The following is a 16,471-nucleotide window of genomic DNA, read 5'->3' as shown; positions in this document are numbered from 1 at the left end:
GTGTGTGTGTGTGTGTGTGTGTGTGTGTGTGTGTGTGTGTGTGTGTGTGTGTGTGTGTGTGTGTGTGTGTGTCGCTGTCTACTGGCTGGAGGGAGAAGTCTGTTTGTTTAAGTGTGTAAACACCAAAACAGTTAACCAAATCATCTCTCTGCACCATGTCTTTTTCCTCTGAAATGACGGTGTAACGCAAAGTCCTACATGAAGCTCTGACATTGTCCATTCAGTAAAAACACCTTCACCTCAGTTACATTAACTAAACTCATTGGCTAATGCTGAGTCTGGATTTAAGCACAGAAGATCTGATTGGCCCAGAGGATCTAATTTGCATAAAGTGAACTCAATTGGTTGACTGCAGTGTAAAAGCATTGACCTGTGTTCAGTGCCACAAGAAGTTGGTTTTCATGTTGATGTGATGGTTCTCAGTCTCCGAGAAAGGCCAGAATAATTAGGTGGGAGGGAGATTTTTTTTTTGTAAACCAACGGTTAGTACTGTACCTTTGCATTCACAGTAGTAAATATGATATTAAATGTTACATATATAAAACATAATGTTACAATGAAACATGCTATGCTGATGTTATGAAATCTTAATCTGGTTGGTAACTGTGTTATAGTCTGAATATAGCCTATACTAATAGATTGTAAAATCTAAAAGGATACCTCTATTAACAAAGATTCTCTCAGAAATCCCCGCCCCTTTCTTTCTTACTTCAGTTTTATAAAATATTTGCATCAGAGTCTGTGTGCTAGTGGTCTGAGCCATGAACTGCGTAAGCAATAGATGGCATGTAATTTCCGTATAGGCATTTTAATTTAGGCTTTTCACAGTTAAGTTCACTGTAAGTCACCCTGAAATGATTTATATAAATGCCAAAAAAAAATGTAAATGGCAAATGTAAACAAAACAATATTTATAAAATGAGTAATACCAATTTGACTGATTAGGCTATTTCTTGAAACTTTTTGGATGTGGCCTACATCTGATATGTCAATTGCCACGTGTATCCATGCTACAAGGATTTCTTTGGGAACCAAACAATCCATCCTGACTTTTAATTTCATTTCCATAAAAATCAGCGTGAGCGCACACTTTAAACCACCTCATTAAATCCATCCCCTGCCATCTCCGCGCGCCGCTGCTGGTCCCACAAGACAAGATGCTCTTTTTTCTACTTCTGATGAATAAAATTAAGCACTTCCATTTCTCTCTCTCTCTCTCTCTCTCTCTCTCTCTCTCTCTCTCTCTCTCTCTTGCATATAAAGCCGCAACAGCTGATCTCGTGCTTCAGAAAGAGCCGCAGCTCCGCACGCGCCGAGGAAAGGAGAAGAGAGAGACAGAGGAGCTTAGGAGGAGAGAGTGAAAGAGAGAGTTAGCGACGGGGAGATGAGCTATTCTGGTCTTCCAACTGCATTTTTTTTTTTAGCAAAATGTTTTGAGCAATATTTTTAATAAACTGTGATGACGTTTTGGCTCAATTTGCTGAGAAGTCTTCTCGAGACGTTTTCTGGACTCAACGGTTATCTTTTTCAACATCCTTAACCTTCGTTATCCTGCCGCTACAACTCGTTACCTTTCCGCTTCTTTTGTAGACACCGGTATATCTAACGTTCTTGACACACACACACACACACACACACACACACACACACACACACACACACACACACACACACACACACACACACACACACACACACACACACAAACATCCAGATTGAGTTGACTGACCTGCGTGGGAATTTCCACGGGAATGTGTTGCGCTTCTTGCTGAGCTGATTTCGAACCGGTGGAAACTTCTTATTCCTTCTTTTCTCTCTGGTGCTGAGCGGACAGTGGCGCTTGGCTGTGGCACGCGGAGAAAGGGGAGAGAACATTCCGGCGCCGAGGGGAGCTGTCCGGTGCTGAAACCACGAGACCGTCTATAGGGCCAAGCAAACAACTGCTGGGAGCTTTCCTCGTGCTGAAGAGCAACGGGTTGGAACAGGAGAGAAAATGGTCGTCTCTCTTTCTTTTTTTTAAACAACGGAAATAAAACAATAAACAGGAAAAGGGAGACGTTTTGTCCTCGTGGCAATAGCCACAGGTCTTCCAGTGGCGAGTTATTGGAGGAAAAAATACTATTTCCTCCAGGACCATAAAAAAAAGCTGTCTGTAATTGACACACCTGAGCAAAAGTAAATGTAAGGAATGCTAAAAAACAGAAGGTGAGAACCGCTTGGTTTGTCTAATCTTTAAAATGTCTCCTCTCCACTTTCGAGGCTGTTTGATTGGAGGGAGCGAACGCCCCTTTAGTAGCTGAAACCAGAGAGTGCATTATCATTAAAATCAAGCGATTAGGAGTTTTAGCTATAGGTTTTGCTCAGCTATAAGTTTGAAGTGGGTTGGAAGACAGAAGAGTGTGTGTTTATTGCATAAGTATAGAAGCAACTACTGTCCCATCATGCCTCGGTCTTTCTTGGTGAAGAAAGTCAAATTGGACGATTTTTCGGCTGCAGAGCTGGAGAGCTCATATGGTCACAGCAGAAGAGAAGCACTAAGGCTGCAATTCCATCATCGTGACAAAGGTTAGTCTGACACACACACACACACACACACACACACACACACACACACACACACACACACACACACCATATATGCCATACATTATCCAGGGCATTTCTTTATCCCCAGCTTTAAATCATTAGTCATGACTGTTTCAGAAGGATGACGAAAAAGGAATTACAGGGTCAAATGCCGGTCACAACCCTAAAATATACCAATCACAGGCATTGAAAAAAAAAATCTTGCAAATATTATTTCCATGAAACAGTATTATGTAGAGAAGCAGGTCAGAGAGATGGCAGGAAGTCAGAAACTCTTATACCTACTGAGAATCCCCACATGTTCAGAGCTTTAAAAGAGACAAACACTGTTTAAGTAATATAATGTAATAAATACACAGAGCTCAGATGTTCCTCATCAGGGAAGGTTTTTCCATGACTCAGTGGTTGAACAAACCTAATCTTTATGTGAAAATGCAATATAAAGATGACATATACACTCCCTTGAGTAGGATTTGTATATAATAATTGACAGTAACACCTGAAAACATGTATGGAAATTACATTAAACACTTTTTAAATTCCAGTGTTTTCAAATGGGAATTTATGGTGAGGCCAGACTCTCTGGATAAACTTTTTGATGTTGTGCCAGCATGGACAATATCTTATAAAACAGCAAATTAAAGTCCATTACTCTTTTAATGTTGGCTGTTTGGCTTTCCCACACTCTCATGATCCTAAAATGAATTTCGATGCCACATGAAAAGAAAAAAGTACTCCTGGTGTTTCATCTATTTAGCTTAGAAATACAGTGCAGCAAACACATATTCAAAACAGCATAGTTGCTGACATTTACAAGTTAAGTAAAAAAATCTTGTATTTTCCTTAGAAAATATGAAGACAGCTGATAAGCAACAGGACGCCAGAGACCTGACATATTTATGTTGATCCATAATGTCACCAGCACACATGCAGTGGGATTCTCTGTTGTTCTGTTGCCCAGTATGTTATTCAAATCAGTTTGTGTATAGCAGATGTAAGTCTCTCTCCAAGATTTCAACAATATTGCGAAGCTACATTTATGCTAAATGGTTTCCACGCGCTGTATAAACCTGGATACACAAATACAATACAGGTTCAGTGAATGAAGAGTGGTAAATATTTGGGTCAAACGTTCGGTGGAAAGGTTCCAGTATTGAGGAAATAGTCTTAGTTTGCTCTTAAAGGTTGTTTTTATTCTGGTGCAACAGACGCTTTGTGCATTTAGGGGTTAGGACTTGCACAACGGTATCAGCCTTTTTATTTAAAAGATGCATTAATATTTAAAAATTAACACTAGATCAAATGACTATGTGCAATGTAAAAGGGGATGCTTGCAGTCACAAACCCACAGAGAAAGACTTCCAACTGTGCAGCTTCATGAAGTTTTTTAAGCTTTATTGGCTCATTGTTTTGGTTTTTATTGCCACTTTTACTGTAATGGATCGCCACTCTCAACAACCCTTGTTGTGTCTCAATTCACACACTTAACTGTCTTGAGTGCACAAGTGCATTTACACTGAAAAGAGTAGCAAAATGCAGTGCACTACGAATACCCGGATGCTACGCACATAACGGTGAAATAGTTGAGTGTGGAAAGCTGGACACTACTCACGCTGAACAATTTCCATCTTAGATACGTAGCGGAAGCTATGGGACCACCAACGTTTTTTTCAAGTTGTGAATATGGCAGGCGAGGTAGCTGCAGCGGTGTGATTAAAATGGTGAATTTAAGTTATATATGTTTATTTTCACCAAGTACCACTTCACTGTAGTTGGATGAGAAAATAAGATGGCAGATATTTTGCCAGGTGACAATAGGTGGCAGTAATGCTCCAGACGGTAGCAATTCACCATTAAAAAGAAGAAGTGGTCAAATGTTGTGATTGTTCTACTAATGAAGACAAAAACAGAGCACACAGGAGAGTGAATATTTATTTTTAAAGATTTTTTCAGGGCATTTTAAGGCCTTTATTTGTATAGGACAGCTAAATACATAAAGGGAGAGAGAGAGGGAATGACATGCAGAAAAGGGCCACGTGTCAGAGTCAAACCAGCAGCTGCTGCATCAAGGAGCAAACCTCTATATATGGGTGAGCGCTCTACCAGGTGAGCTACCCAGGTACCCGAGAGTGAATATTTAACTTTGTAATTTGGTAGCTAAAAACATGACTCTAGTGGGACGATTATGTTGCCATGTGTCTGCTAAATGTGTAAATATTGTTTGGTCACACGTTGGCCATATCAACTTTACGGGGCAATAGTTTGTCAGGGGTGTGTATCTGTCAGCTTGTTTCTGCCCCCTAGTGGCGAAGAATTAATTAATGCAGCTTTAAAGAACTAGAGGAAAAATTGTGGCTGCCACACAGCACAGGGAGAAGTGTGCAACACTGTTAGTACAACCTGGTGGTTTTACATTGTATCAAGGTCAAATGTGAGATGAAGAGATCCCAGGTGCTCTGATGACAGAGTGAACAGAGAACAATGCAGCAGCAGCAGCAGCAGGGCGACAAGCATGTAAAGACTGAAGACCATTGTTATAAATATAACAAGAGTTTGACTGAAGCAACTCTAGCTTGTTGCACACACACAATGCACACAGACACAAACACACATATATACACATGCACATGAATGTACGCGCAATGCTGTGTTTCTGTCAACTCGGCACATTTCCCAGGCAGCTTGCACAGCTGAGTGCACAGCATCACACACACACACACACACACATACACACACGCACACACACAGCAGTCAGTGACCTACAAGTGTCCAAGTGTGTGTCAGTTACTGCTGGTTTGGATCAAAAATTAAATTGTAGCTTGCAGCTTTTCTCTCTCTCTCTCTCTCTCTCTCTCTCTCTCTCTCTCTCTCTTTCAGTCTCTCATTACCTCTCCATCTTTTTTTGTCTTTCTAATTCTCTGCATTTCAAAGACACATAAAGAGGGATGCTTCGGTTTGGCAGAGCATTTTAATCTTTAATAAGCATTTGGAACAGTTATAAGCTCTAATGCTGCTAAGTGCTTTGAAATGAATACAGAGTTGACACAGCGAGACAGGGACCGAGACAGTTGGAAAGAGACAAAGACAAACAAACAGCGACGGTACGTAGACGATGAGATGTTCAGCAATTACGGCTCACAAAAAACAAAACTTAAAAAGAGGATAGTGGGGAACGGTCATGTTTAATTGGCAGGGATCGTAGAAACATGTTTATATCTTATATTCTTCCATCCTAAAACCAGGGATGGAGTTTGTTTTGATTTGTTACCTGTCAGTCACATAGGCACAACTCAGCCTGCTGCTAGTATCTTCACAGCAGAGTAAACAAATACAGCTACAAAAGAAGTAACATGATACACACTTCAAGGGAATAACATTGGATAACGTATTCTTTCTTACTGTACAAGGCATTTTTACCAGGGGTCAAACTCCAAATCCTTATGGAGTCTGTCCTTCCTTCCTTCCATCCAACACACTGGTCTTAAGGATTATGTTGTGACGACTATTGGGCAGATATCAATTTAATAAGCAATAGATCGTAGTGGCTCCTATGAGGATGAATTCAATGACCCTTTCCTTTACTACAGCATCACCATCTAGTCAAAATTTCTACTTGTGCACAAGATATTTCTAAATGTATCAGGCACATTGCCATCATTTACTAAACACACAAACATGTTTTCAAATAAATTAAGGCTTTCTATTGAGTGTTACCTTTTCTATTTAAGTGCCACCCTCAGGAGAAACAAAATCTTTGTTGTTCCATCCAACACTTAATCCTAAATACAGTGGGATGTAGTAAACTTTTGCAATGACACCATAGAGGGAGCCCTAAACAAATTAAAAATAAATACTTCAAACATCCTTATTTAGATTTTCTTATAACTAAGCCTAAACTACAGCGAGTGGTTAGAGGAGGGAGGTAAAAAAAAAAATGTTTCTAGTTGCCAACAGCAGTTTTAGCCAGTGGTGGGATGTGCATTCACTTAAGTGCTACACATAGGCACAATTTTGAAGTAGTTTTACTTTTATGTTCTACTCCTTTACTACATTTCAGAGAGAAATCTTGTGCTATTTATTTGATAGCTTTACTCGCCAATTATTTTTAATATTAAGAATTTACATGTAAAACACAAGGAGCTTATGAAACAAGATGCAGGGCATTACTATCAAACTAACCAGTCTTGTATAAAGTACCTAAAATTGGCTACACATTGACAAATGACATTAGGTAATAATATCCAATGATACAATGTATTATCAATAATATAACACTCTGAAAGGAGTGATTACTTTTAAGTACATTAGGCTGATAATACTTTTGTACTCAAGTAACATTTTGAATGCAGTGACCCCTCCAGTGGAGCTGTTCAGTGTCCACCAGTACAACTCTGTTCTACGGTGAAGCAGCCAATTTGAGTGATTATTAAGTTCTACATCATCTCCAAGACTTGATCAGTTCTTAGTCAACTTAATAAGGGTTAAAATGAACTCATGCTCTATAACACAAAACACACACATGCATGCACGCACACACACACACACACACACACACACACACACACACACACACACACACACACACACACACACACACACACACACACACACACACACACAGTACTTTGTTCTAGAGTGTAATGATTGAATACTCATGATTCATGATTTTCTTTCTCTTTCCGACTCCCTCTCTCTTGCCTCCTCCCCATCTATTGTCTGTCCTCTATGGCTCCGTCTTAATTTGGTTTAATACGTTATATTAGCATGAGCGCTTTAAACAGTATTGCCAAACCACCTAACCACTTATTGGACACAACTCTCACACTCTCACTGTGCCACAACTCTTTTCCCTGCCCCATTTCTTCTTTTCTTTGCTATCTCTCATCTCACGATGATTCTCTTTCCTCTCTCCCCGTCTATCTATCTGTGTCTCTTGTTCTCATCATATTATCGACCGACTTCTGAGCTTTTCTCAGAACTGCATCATGAAATTATATTACCAGCAATATTATCTCCTCTGCTGCCTGTGTCTTAATGCTCACATAGTGCTAATTGAAATGGAGAGCTATTGATCGACACAGATCCACAGGAGTCATGGCTGTGGGGGTATTAGCTACCAGACTCTCCTTGTGTCTGTTGGAGTTCAGCCTGTTGAGTGTAGAAACCAATACTAATAATAGTAATAGAAATAATGAAGCAGCTGACATCATAAAACGGCAACAAACAATTGATCAGATTTGTCGGGAGCTGTGCAAAAATACACAAATTGCTTAGGAATGAAATATGGTTTAGCTCAAGGAGACTGAAGGTTATGGTCAAATTCCAGTTATCCGTGCCATTGTGCCCTTGAGCAAAGCACTAGACTCCAAACTGCTGAAATAGAGATGCTCTGTGTACAACAGTTGACGTTTTGACAGCTCAGAGGTGTGACTGTGTGCAGCTGTAGACCTGTCAGGAAAGGTGCAGTTGTTGAGGAGACAGTATGCTCACTGAACCCTTCTATAAAAAATTAAATAAAGATTTCCCACTGAGAGGAAAGTGTCTCCTCCTCGCTGGCAAAGACATAAAAGCACTTTACTACCACTATAAATACCTCAACTTCTCATGTGTCTTTTCATCTTCTTCTCTGCTTTATACCACCTTCAAAAATGGTTGTGTTTAGGACAAAACCTCTTAGTGTGTGGGTGTATCTTAAGAATGGACTTGTATCTCTTGTGTCCACTTTTTCTTTGGTGTTTGATGGGAAAACAAAAGTTCATCTTAGCAGCATAATGCACATGTTGTTAATGTAACACTGGGGGGGTCCTATTGATATTTAGAAACCAGAGACAGCAGGCTGTAATCAGTAATGTTATCAGGAGACAGCATGTGAAGTAGCATCTCTGAATAATGAATGAACTTCGGTGAATGACTTTGATTTGTGGCTTGTGTTTTTACAATTATATGAAATCTTTTTAATTGTATTGGTAGTAGTGGATACATCCATACTCTTGTGGTTTTGAGGATGAAAGTGACTCATGCACAATTTGTTGGCACTCATGTAGCTTCCCTGTAAAGATATTTAAATCATTTTCTATTGTATAACTCACTGCAGCAGTTTGGCTGATAGTTCGACTGACATGTGTTTGCATGGCCAGAGCTGGCCCTGAAGGAACCTAATACTCGAAAACATGGAAAAACATGAATGTTTGATATAATTAGAGGTTTTAAACTTGTTATACAGAGGCAACATTTTCCCTTTGTGGTTTCTGTATCACTTTTGTAGAGCTCATGTAGCTTCTCTGTAAAGATTTACAAACCAATCAGTTTTTGTTTTTTCAATTCCTGTCATGGTTAAAGGATTAACCTCTTCCTCTCTCTCTTTAGGCTATGTCAGTGATTATCTGAGTCCATCTCCTTATGATGATGTGGTGGGAAGTGACTCATCTGTCATCTCTAAAGTACCGTCCCCTGACCATCCGTCAATCATCTATAGCCGCATCGACGACACCTATTCTGGCATCCATGGTGATATCCACGGCGATTCGGACCAGCCGGACAGCCCGCGGTCTGAAGTTTCGTCATCAGCTGGTGGATACATCAATGGGGATGCGGCCGTGAGCGAGGGATACACAGTGGATGCGTTTTTCATCATGGATGGACGATCACGGAGGAAATCCACAGATAACCCCAAAGGAACCATTCAGAGGCACACCTGCAGCGAGTGCGGCAAAACCTACGCCACATCCTCCAACCTGAGCCGGCACAAGCAGACGCACAGGAGTATAGACAGCAAGATGGCCAAGAAGTGCCCCACATGTGGAAAAGTCTACGTTTCCATGCCTGCGATGGCTATGCACCTGCTGACCCACGACCTCAAGCATAAGTGCGACGTGTGCGGCAAAGCATTCAGCCGGCCGTGGCTACTGCAGGGCCACATGCGGTCGCACACAGGTGAGAAGCCATTTGGGTGTGCGCACTGTGGCAAAGCGTTTGCTGACCGGTCAAACCTGCGTGCTCACATGCAGACGCACTCAGCTTTCAAGCACTACAAGTGTAAACGATGTGACAAGACGTTTGCACTCAAGAGTTACCTGAACAAGCACTACGAGTCGGCGTGTTTCAAGGGGGCCTTCTCCCCTCTAAGCTCACTGGGGGAATGATGGATTTAGAAAGGTTGACTTTTTTGTTTATTTAAATCAGATTTGATTTACCTCACCCGCTACTTTTCATGCTTTCCCCAACAAGAAGACCAGTACGCCCGAGCACTGTAAGGGAGGAGTGTTTTCTCTGCAAGGATCATGAGGCAAATTACAAAAATAGATTGAGGACACGTCCATTTTTATCAAGACCCTCCAATCCCTTGTTTGCCTCCTCTTTTTCTTATCTGGAAGTGGAGCAAACATTTTTCGATGCTTGATTTAGATTGCCACCTGCTTCGATAAGATTCATCCCCTTCCGTGGCTGTTTCAAGTATCTCTGAAGTTAAATAAAGCACACCACATCTAGCTCATCGTTTTTGAAGAAACCTAGATCTATTTATGTCCATATCCATCCTCGTCCCTCTTTTTTTTCAACCCATGACGAAACAACACTAAAGCACAATTCCTCCCTCACCTCTCTCTTTCTGTGACAGGAATATCACAGGAGTTTAAAGCATGAATCACATTATCAGTTTTCTTGCAAAGAGATTCAATTAACTTTTATACTTAATGTTTTTTTTTAAACAAATCTAAGGATACATGTGGTATCCTGGTGAAACTGACCTTGGACTGACTTTATATGGAGATAAAGCATCAAAACAAAGAAAGCACACTGCGTTTGTTCTCTGCAAGTAAACAAAGTATGTGTAAAGTTTGTTTTCCTTTACACTAGTGACATGCTTTGCCTCCTGTATACTGTGCTGGCTCAAGACACATCCACACTGAACTGTGATGGAAATATAAAGTACAAACCTTCCATAACATGGTAGGTTTTTTGTGATTTTTCTTTAAACCAACGTCTTAAACGGACACAGACATACAAGCTGTTTTCTTTTCTTTTTGACTTATTTTTGGCATTTGTGCTTTACTTGACAATAAACAGTGGGACGTTAAAGGGAATTAAGGAGAAAAACTGGACTTCCATGTCTGAAAACTCCCACTGAGCCACCAGGGTATTCTTTAACAAACAGTGTTTTCCTACAACCTAAATCTGATGCTATTATTTTTACTTGTCAATGTCAGATGAGGATCCGGACATTAAAAATGTCCTGATTTTCCTCAAAAGGTCAAACCTTTTTTAAGTGTTGTAAAATAGTGTTTTTGTTGCCAGTGGGACACAGTATTCAGCTTTGAGGTCTTTTTTTTTTTTTATGTCTATTTATTGCCTAATTTATTTATTTATTTATTCTCATGTTTTTGTAGATGTATTCATTTTGCACTTTACTTTTTTTTTGCCTTTGTTAGAAATATGCCAAAGCATTTGACACTTTTTAATTACTGAATACCTTTTTACTTTTGTCCGCCACTTTAATTATAAAAAATACTGCATGCAAAAAATGACAATAGCCTAATAATGGAATCTATGCCAATTTTATGAATCTTTGGGATATTTTGCCAAACCTCTAAGACAACGGGCAAAGTAAGCAAATTTCTGTCTTGGGCAATATTTCATTCATATCCGATAGAGCAATAATGCATGATATTTTTGAAGAGACGTGAGTCATAACTGCTTGTTACATCTTGATTTTTTCAAGTACCACTATTCTATGTAGTTATGAGAAATGAAATTTCAGGGAGTTAGCAAACCAAGTTAGTGTTAAATATGGAGGGTTGGGTTAAGAGCTCTGTATTTGGAGGAATTGTGACACTGTTGTGATTATTTGAGGCTTTCTCCAGTGACTTCTGTGATTGTGAAGTTTTTGAACAGTTCAAATTAGCAAGAACTGAGAGTCAGTTTTCCAATCTCTGCTAATTTAGTATGTAATATTATTTAAAACAATTGCCTCCTAGTTATAAGTCTATATTGGCATCATTAGCTTGTAAACAAGCTAAGCATGAGGAGTTATTGGTGCTTCCAAGGATTCACACAGATGGAACGACTCCTTTAGGTGGAGGGCTCTGGGTTGGGTCGGGACGGGTCTTTTTGTACATGGTTTATGCACTGCCTGCCTCGTATTATTATTCTAAAATATTGTAGAAAGTAGAAGGTACTACCATAGGCCTCTGGTGCTGAAACATGGATGAAAACACAAACCCAGAACAAGAACCATTGAGAGTTTTGCAACAGCAGGTGCTAAATGTGAAGCTCTTAGACCCTCAGTAGTCATTGAGCAGGTCCCTGCTTGTCCCTTGTGAGGTTTTAATCAGTGATAAAGATGAAATTTCCTCCTATGATTGGGTCAAAATCCCAAAAGATATGTGCTCTCTTCTCAGTTTGAATCCTATCAAAAAAACAGTTCTGGCTCTACACAATATGTTAATTCACAAACTCCATATGAGGACTCTGGAGTAAACAACACTCATCAAACCGCCTGCACAATTTCAGGTTGTTTTTTATTTCCATCATCTCTGGCTGTTGTGAGGTTGTTGTGGCGATCCCCAATGCAATTATAAGGATTGTTGAAAAAGAAGAGAAAACATTTGGTCAATATTTCAGCACCAGAGTGCATCAACAAACACTTAGATTCTACTATGAACTACTGTAGCCTACTATAGCCACAAGCTAGTTTACCTATTCTTATATAAAAGCACTTCCTGTTACGAATTATATCTTACAACTTTTTTTGTTCAAAGATAGTAGCACAACGAAAGAGTTTAGATTCAGGTAGACAATGCCTTGTATGTAGAAATAACCTCTTTCTCCTTTTTCTACTATGATGAATTAAAGGTAAAAACAACAACAAAGATGCTGAAATAACACAGGCTGAGTTGTCCTTAAATAACACATGGAAACATGCTTTAAAATGACACAAGGTATTAAAGGACACCTTTATTACACGTCGTGTCATTTTTCAACATATTCGCGTGACAGCATCTTCACCACACCTTTTTTAAGAGTGAATGAAAACTCGACTATTTTCCGGAAAGAGGATTTGTAAATAAGCACGGATGTGACTTTGGAGTCCGATTATTTCTACAGATCTGTATAGTATAGAGTGACAGTGACGATGATGATGATGTTGATGATGATGATGGTGATGGTGATGAATTTTTCTGGAGCTTCCTGCTTTGTTTTAAGTTCTTCCTTGGAGGTTTTTTGGGACCTCTTGTGGCGGTTTGAAACAATGTAAAGCACAAAGACAACACTGGGCATTTTGTTTCACTTCCTAAATAAAAATTAGTTTAAAAATGTCATGTGTTGAGATGCCTTTTTTTCAATGAATCCTTCAAAAGCATTCACCATTAATATTTTTTAGTGGTAACAAGCATTCGCCTACCTATTTGTTTTTGTTATTAAAGGGATACTGTGCAGATCTTAATCTATCTCTGTGTCATCTTTGTTTGGGCAGTGTGTTTAGATGAACTGTGTTTGGTTTCCCTCCGTGGCGCCAGTGCATGGAGCTCGGAACAGCCAAGGTCCGCCGAGATCTCAGTGGACCTCTGTGACGCACTTCACATCATCTGGCGGCTCTTGGCAGATCTCCGCTGCTGGGCTTGGTCAGTGGCTGTCAGCATCATATACCGACACAGAAATCACCCTTTAGCATTTGTACGGAATGCACCGGGCATAGCAGTAGCTCGGCCGCAGCGCTGTAAGATTACATAGTATTACAGTAAGAGCGACATTACGAGTAGTATAAAAGAACGAAAATCCACATAATCAGGCAGGTTGGGTGGTGGATGAGTCAAACAACAGAGGACTTTCACCCAGGAGACCGTGGTTTGTGTCCTGTTCTTTACCCATGTGTCAGTGAAGTGTACATTTTGTAACCCCACCCACGATGTTTTCCTAAACCTAACTGTCCCGTTCTTGTGCTGCAAGTCAGTTTAACGTACGTCCCGACCCAGAGCGTCAAAAAGAGATGCCAACAGTCCAGACTAAGAGCGTCTAAAAATTACACCAAAGGGCTGGACACTAAAGGAGACTTTTTGTGTCAGTTACAAACGGCAAAGGCACCTGACCAAGCGTCGCTTTTTGACACGCTGGGAGTGAGAATGTGTTGGCCCTGCCATAGTCTATATTGACAACGATACATTTACGGGATTGCTCCGGTGCCACCGGAAAATCCCCTGGATGTCCTTCATTTTTGGCCGGATTTCCCTCACCTTCTGCTGTCTTTGTGTTGGCATTCTAAACTCCGGTGGATTTATGAGGACTATGGTTAACTGCTCCTCAAATCTCTGCAGGGTAAATTGAGACAGATATCTAGACTATCTGTCAAATCTGAGTTTTATCGACTAAAACATCTTTTGAACAAGAACATGTTCCACCAAAAACAAGTTCCTTCCTGAGGCTATTTTGCAGAGGCACCGTTATTGCGCTCGGCGCACAGCACCACCCAAGACAATTGTGATTGGTTTAAGTAAATGCTAATAAACCAGAGCACGTTTTTCTCCCATCCTGTGTGTCCCAATGCTGTGTGGACTAGCCAGACTTTCGTCCGCAGTGCTGTGGAGTCTGGCAATGCGAGACTAGCCCTGCCATGATTTAAATCAACAAAACATCTCTTTAATGACTAACGTTTTAGCTGAACAATCTGATTAGGCAAAGAAAAGGTTGCCATGCCAACATTGCTAGTAAGGTAACCAGAGACTTACTGTAGTTAGAGATATTTCCCTTTGTTTACATTCTGCACTGCTTTAAGACAATGCAATGCAGAATTCCTACAGTAATGTCTGAATTCAGTTGGTTAACACCTAACCTGTTAACAAGGCCACTAACACAGTGGACACATACTGCAACAGTGAGTTGGATGAAATGTGTTCAACATTTGGGTAATATTAAATGCATTTCTTAGTGTGTCTTGTTAGATAGTTGTGTTTAAAAGATAAATATATGAGGTCAGAAGATGTAGTAGTGCACTCTTCAGCTGTAGATGTCAACAAGTAGTGGTTGTGTAGGTACAACTCTGTGTTCACAACATTTCTTCATTTTAAATGTATTTCCTCTTCGATTAAACTCAACTGTGATGCTCCATCTGTTACAGTAGATCCATACTGGTTCAGACTGCTGTAATGTAATGTAGAGTATAACAAAGTGAAATAATGCTAGTATGGATTTGATTGTACAAAACACACACACACACACACACACACACACACACACACACACACACACACACACACACACACACACACACACACACACACACACACACACACATATATTGACTGTAGCTATTATAGATAGAAAACCCTTTTTCAGGTCCAGTGAATATTAGAACTAGTATCATTAGTGAACCAAAGGCAATATAAGAAAATCAATATTTTTAGTAGCAATAGGAGAAAATCAATCACCTTTTAATAGAAGGTCATTAATCTTTAGAGGTAAATTACTGGCAGATGGTGGCCAATCACAGTCAATGGGATCCTCCATGTGGCCAATAGTGATCTATGTTACAGTGTTATGGAGACCATCTTTAATACTAATCATTGTTGAGAGCAGAGTGATGGTTAGTGATGCTAACTTTACTTTGGAGTTAAAGCTACTGTGGTGTTGCTGTATGATGAAGCCAGCTGCTTAAGAGCAGCTAGCATGGCTGTAGACTCTGCCTTGTTAACAATAACATAAACTGAAATACCAACTTGTAGTTTAACAGGAGTTTTAAACTACCAGTTGACACTGATACAAAGGCTTCTTTTCACACACACACACACACACACACACACACACACACACACACACACACACACACACACACACACACACACACACACAGACACACACACACACACACACACACACACACACACCACATGCAAAGACAAACACATCCACGTACCTATAAACAAGCAAATAAGAGACTCTTGTAATATGCAGCAACAGCATGTATGGCAAAAAAAAAAAAAAACACAGGGAAAACTGAACAAAAAAACGATGGTTTAACATTTGAGTGAAAAATGTTGAATCTTAGCCAAATTCTGTTTGGGAAAACAAGCTGCTCAGTGAAAAGGAATTACAATAAATCAAGACACATTATGCCTGGGAATGGCTGTAATCTCTGGTGTCTTACAGTTCTCCTTTTTTTCCAATCCAATTGATTGAAACCACACTTGCATTTCAAGAAAATATGCACATGCTTACAGTTTTTTTCGATTGCTAAACGACAGTGGGCACAACTGGAGTCACATGTGCAAAACTCTAACTACAGTCTGCACTACCTACAGTCACCTGAGCTAAACAGTTCACATCACCTGCAAAACTCATTCAAAGCAACACAACTCTTAACACACGTCTCAAACAGTATGCACAGGCCTCACTGAGATAACACACACTGTCACTCAGAACACACTGAGGGTAAAAACACTAGCATCAAACACCAATACAGAAATTACAAACTTTCTCATCTTTACAGTTTGAACAATTTGAGTGACTTGACACTACTCAACAGTTTATTTAAGGAAAAAATATAGATTGTATAGCATACCAATTTTTACATAAGGTAAACAAGAAGGAATGAAAATCAGCAGTTTTCTTCAATCAAGTATTTTGTCTCTAGTAATTTATGGAATTACTGGGGAAAAAACTAAAGGTACATAACAGTACCAACGAATAGTGTGACTAATCCTGCCTCTCTCCAGCATCATGTGGCAAGTTCTCTTCATCACATTGGATGTCTGCATCATCTCTAAATACAAATGAATGTGGTGTTTCTATTGCTTTCACCTCCATTACTTTCTGAAAAACAGTAAGAATGCAGTTTTACTATTGTAAAGATATTGTGTTTTTCACTTTTTTTTATAGCTGTGTATATAACCTCAGA

At 39.8% G+C, this 16,471-nt stretch overlaps 1 protein-coding gene across 1 annotated transcript; it reads left to right on the top strand.

Moving 5' to 3' along the window:
• Positions 1-1,284: 1,284 nt before the first annotated feature.
• scrt1a (scratch family zinc finger 1a) lies at positions 1,285-12,899 on the top strand. Its single transcript, XM_039821155.1, has 2 exons — positions 1,285-2,565; positions 8,953-12,899. Exons 1-2 carry the CDS (start codon positions 2,442-2,444, stop codon positions 9,726-9,728), a joined length of 900 nt encoding a protein of 299 aa, XP_039677089.1. The 5' UTR covers positions 1,285-2,441; the 3' UTR covers positions 9,729-12,899.
• The last annotated feature ends 3,572 nt before the right edge of the window (positions 12,900-16,471 follow it).

Source organism: Perca fluviatilis, chromosome 13 (genome assembly GCF_010015445.1).
Source record: "Perca fluviatilis chromosome 13, GENO_Pfluv_1.0, whole genome shotgun sequence".
Classification (NCBI taxonomy): Eukaryota; Metazoa; Chordata; class Actinopteri; order Perciformes; family Percidae; genus Perca; species Perca fluviatilis.
Note: the sequence above shows the minus strand (reverse complement) of the source record. Positions and strands in the feature narration are given on the sequence as shown.

Excerpts from the sequence above, each read along its gene's own strand:
- scrt1a (XM_039821155.1), top strand. The coding sequence starts at position 2,442 with ATGCCTCGGTCTTTCTTGGTGAAGAAAGTCAAATTGGACGATTTTTCG. Across the intron at positions 2,566-8,952 it reads ATTCCATCATCGTGACAAAG|GCTATGTCAGTGATTATCTG; the intron begins GTTAGTCTGACA and ends CTCTCTCTTTAG.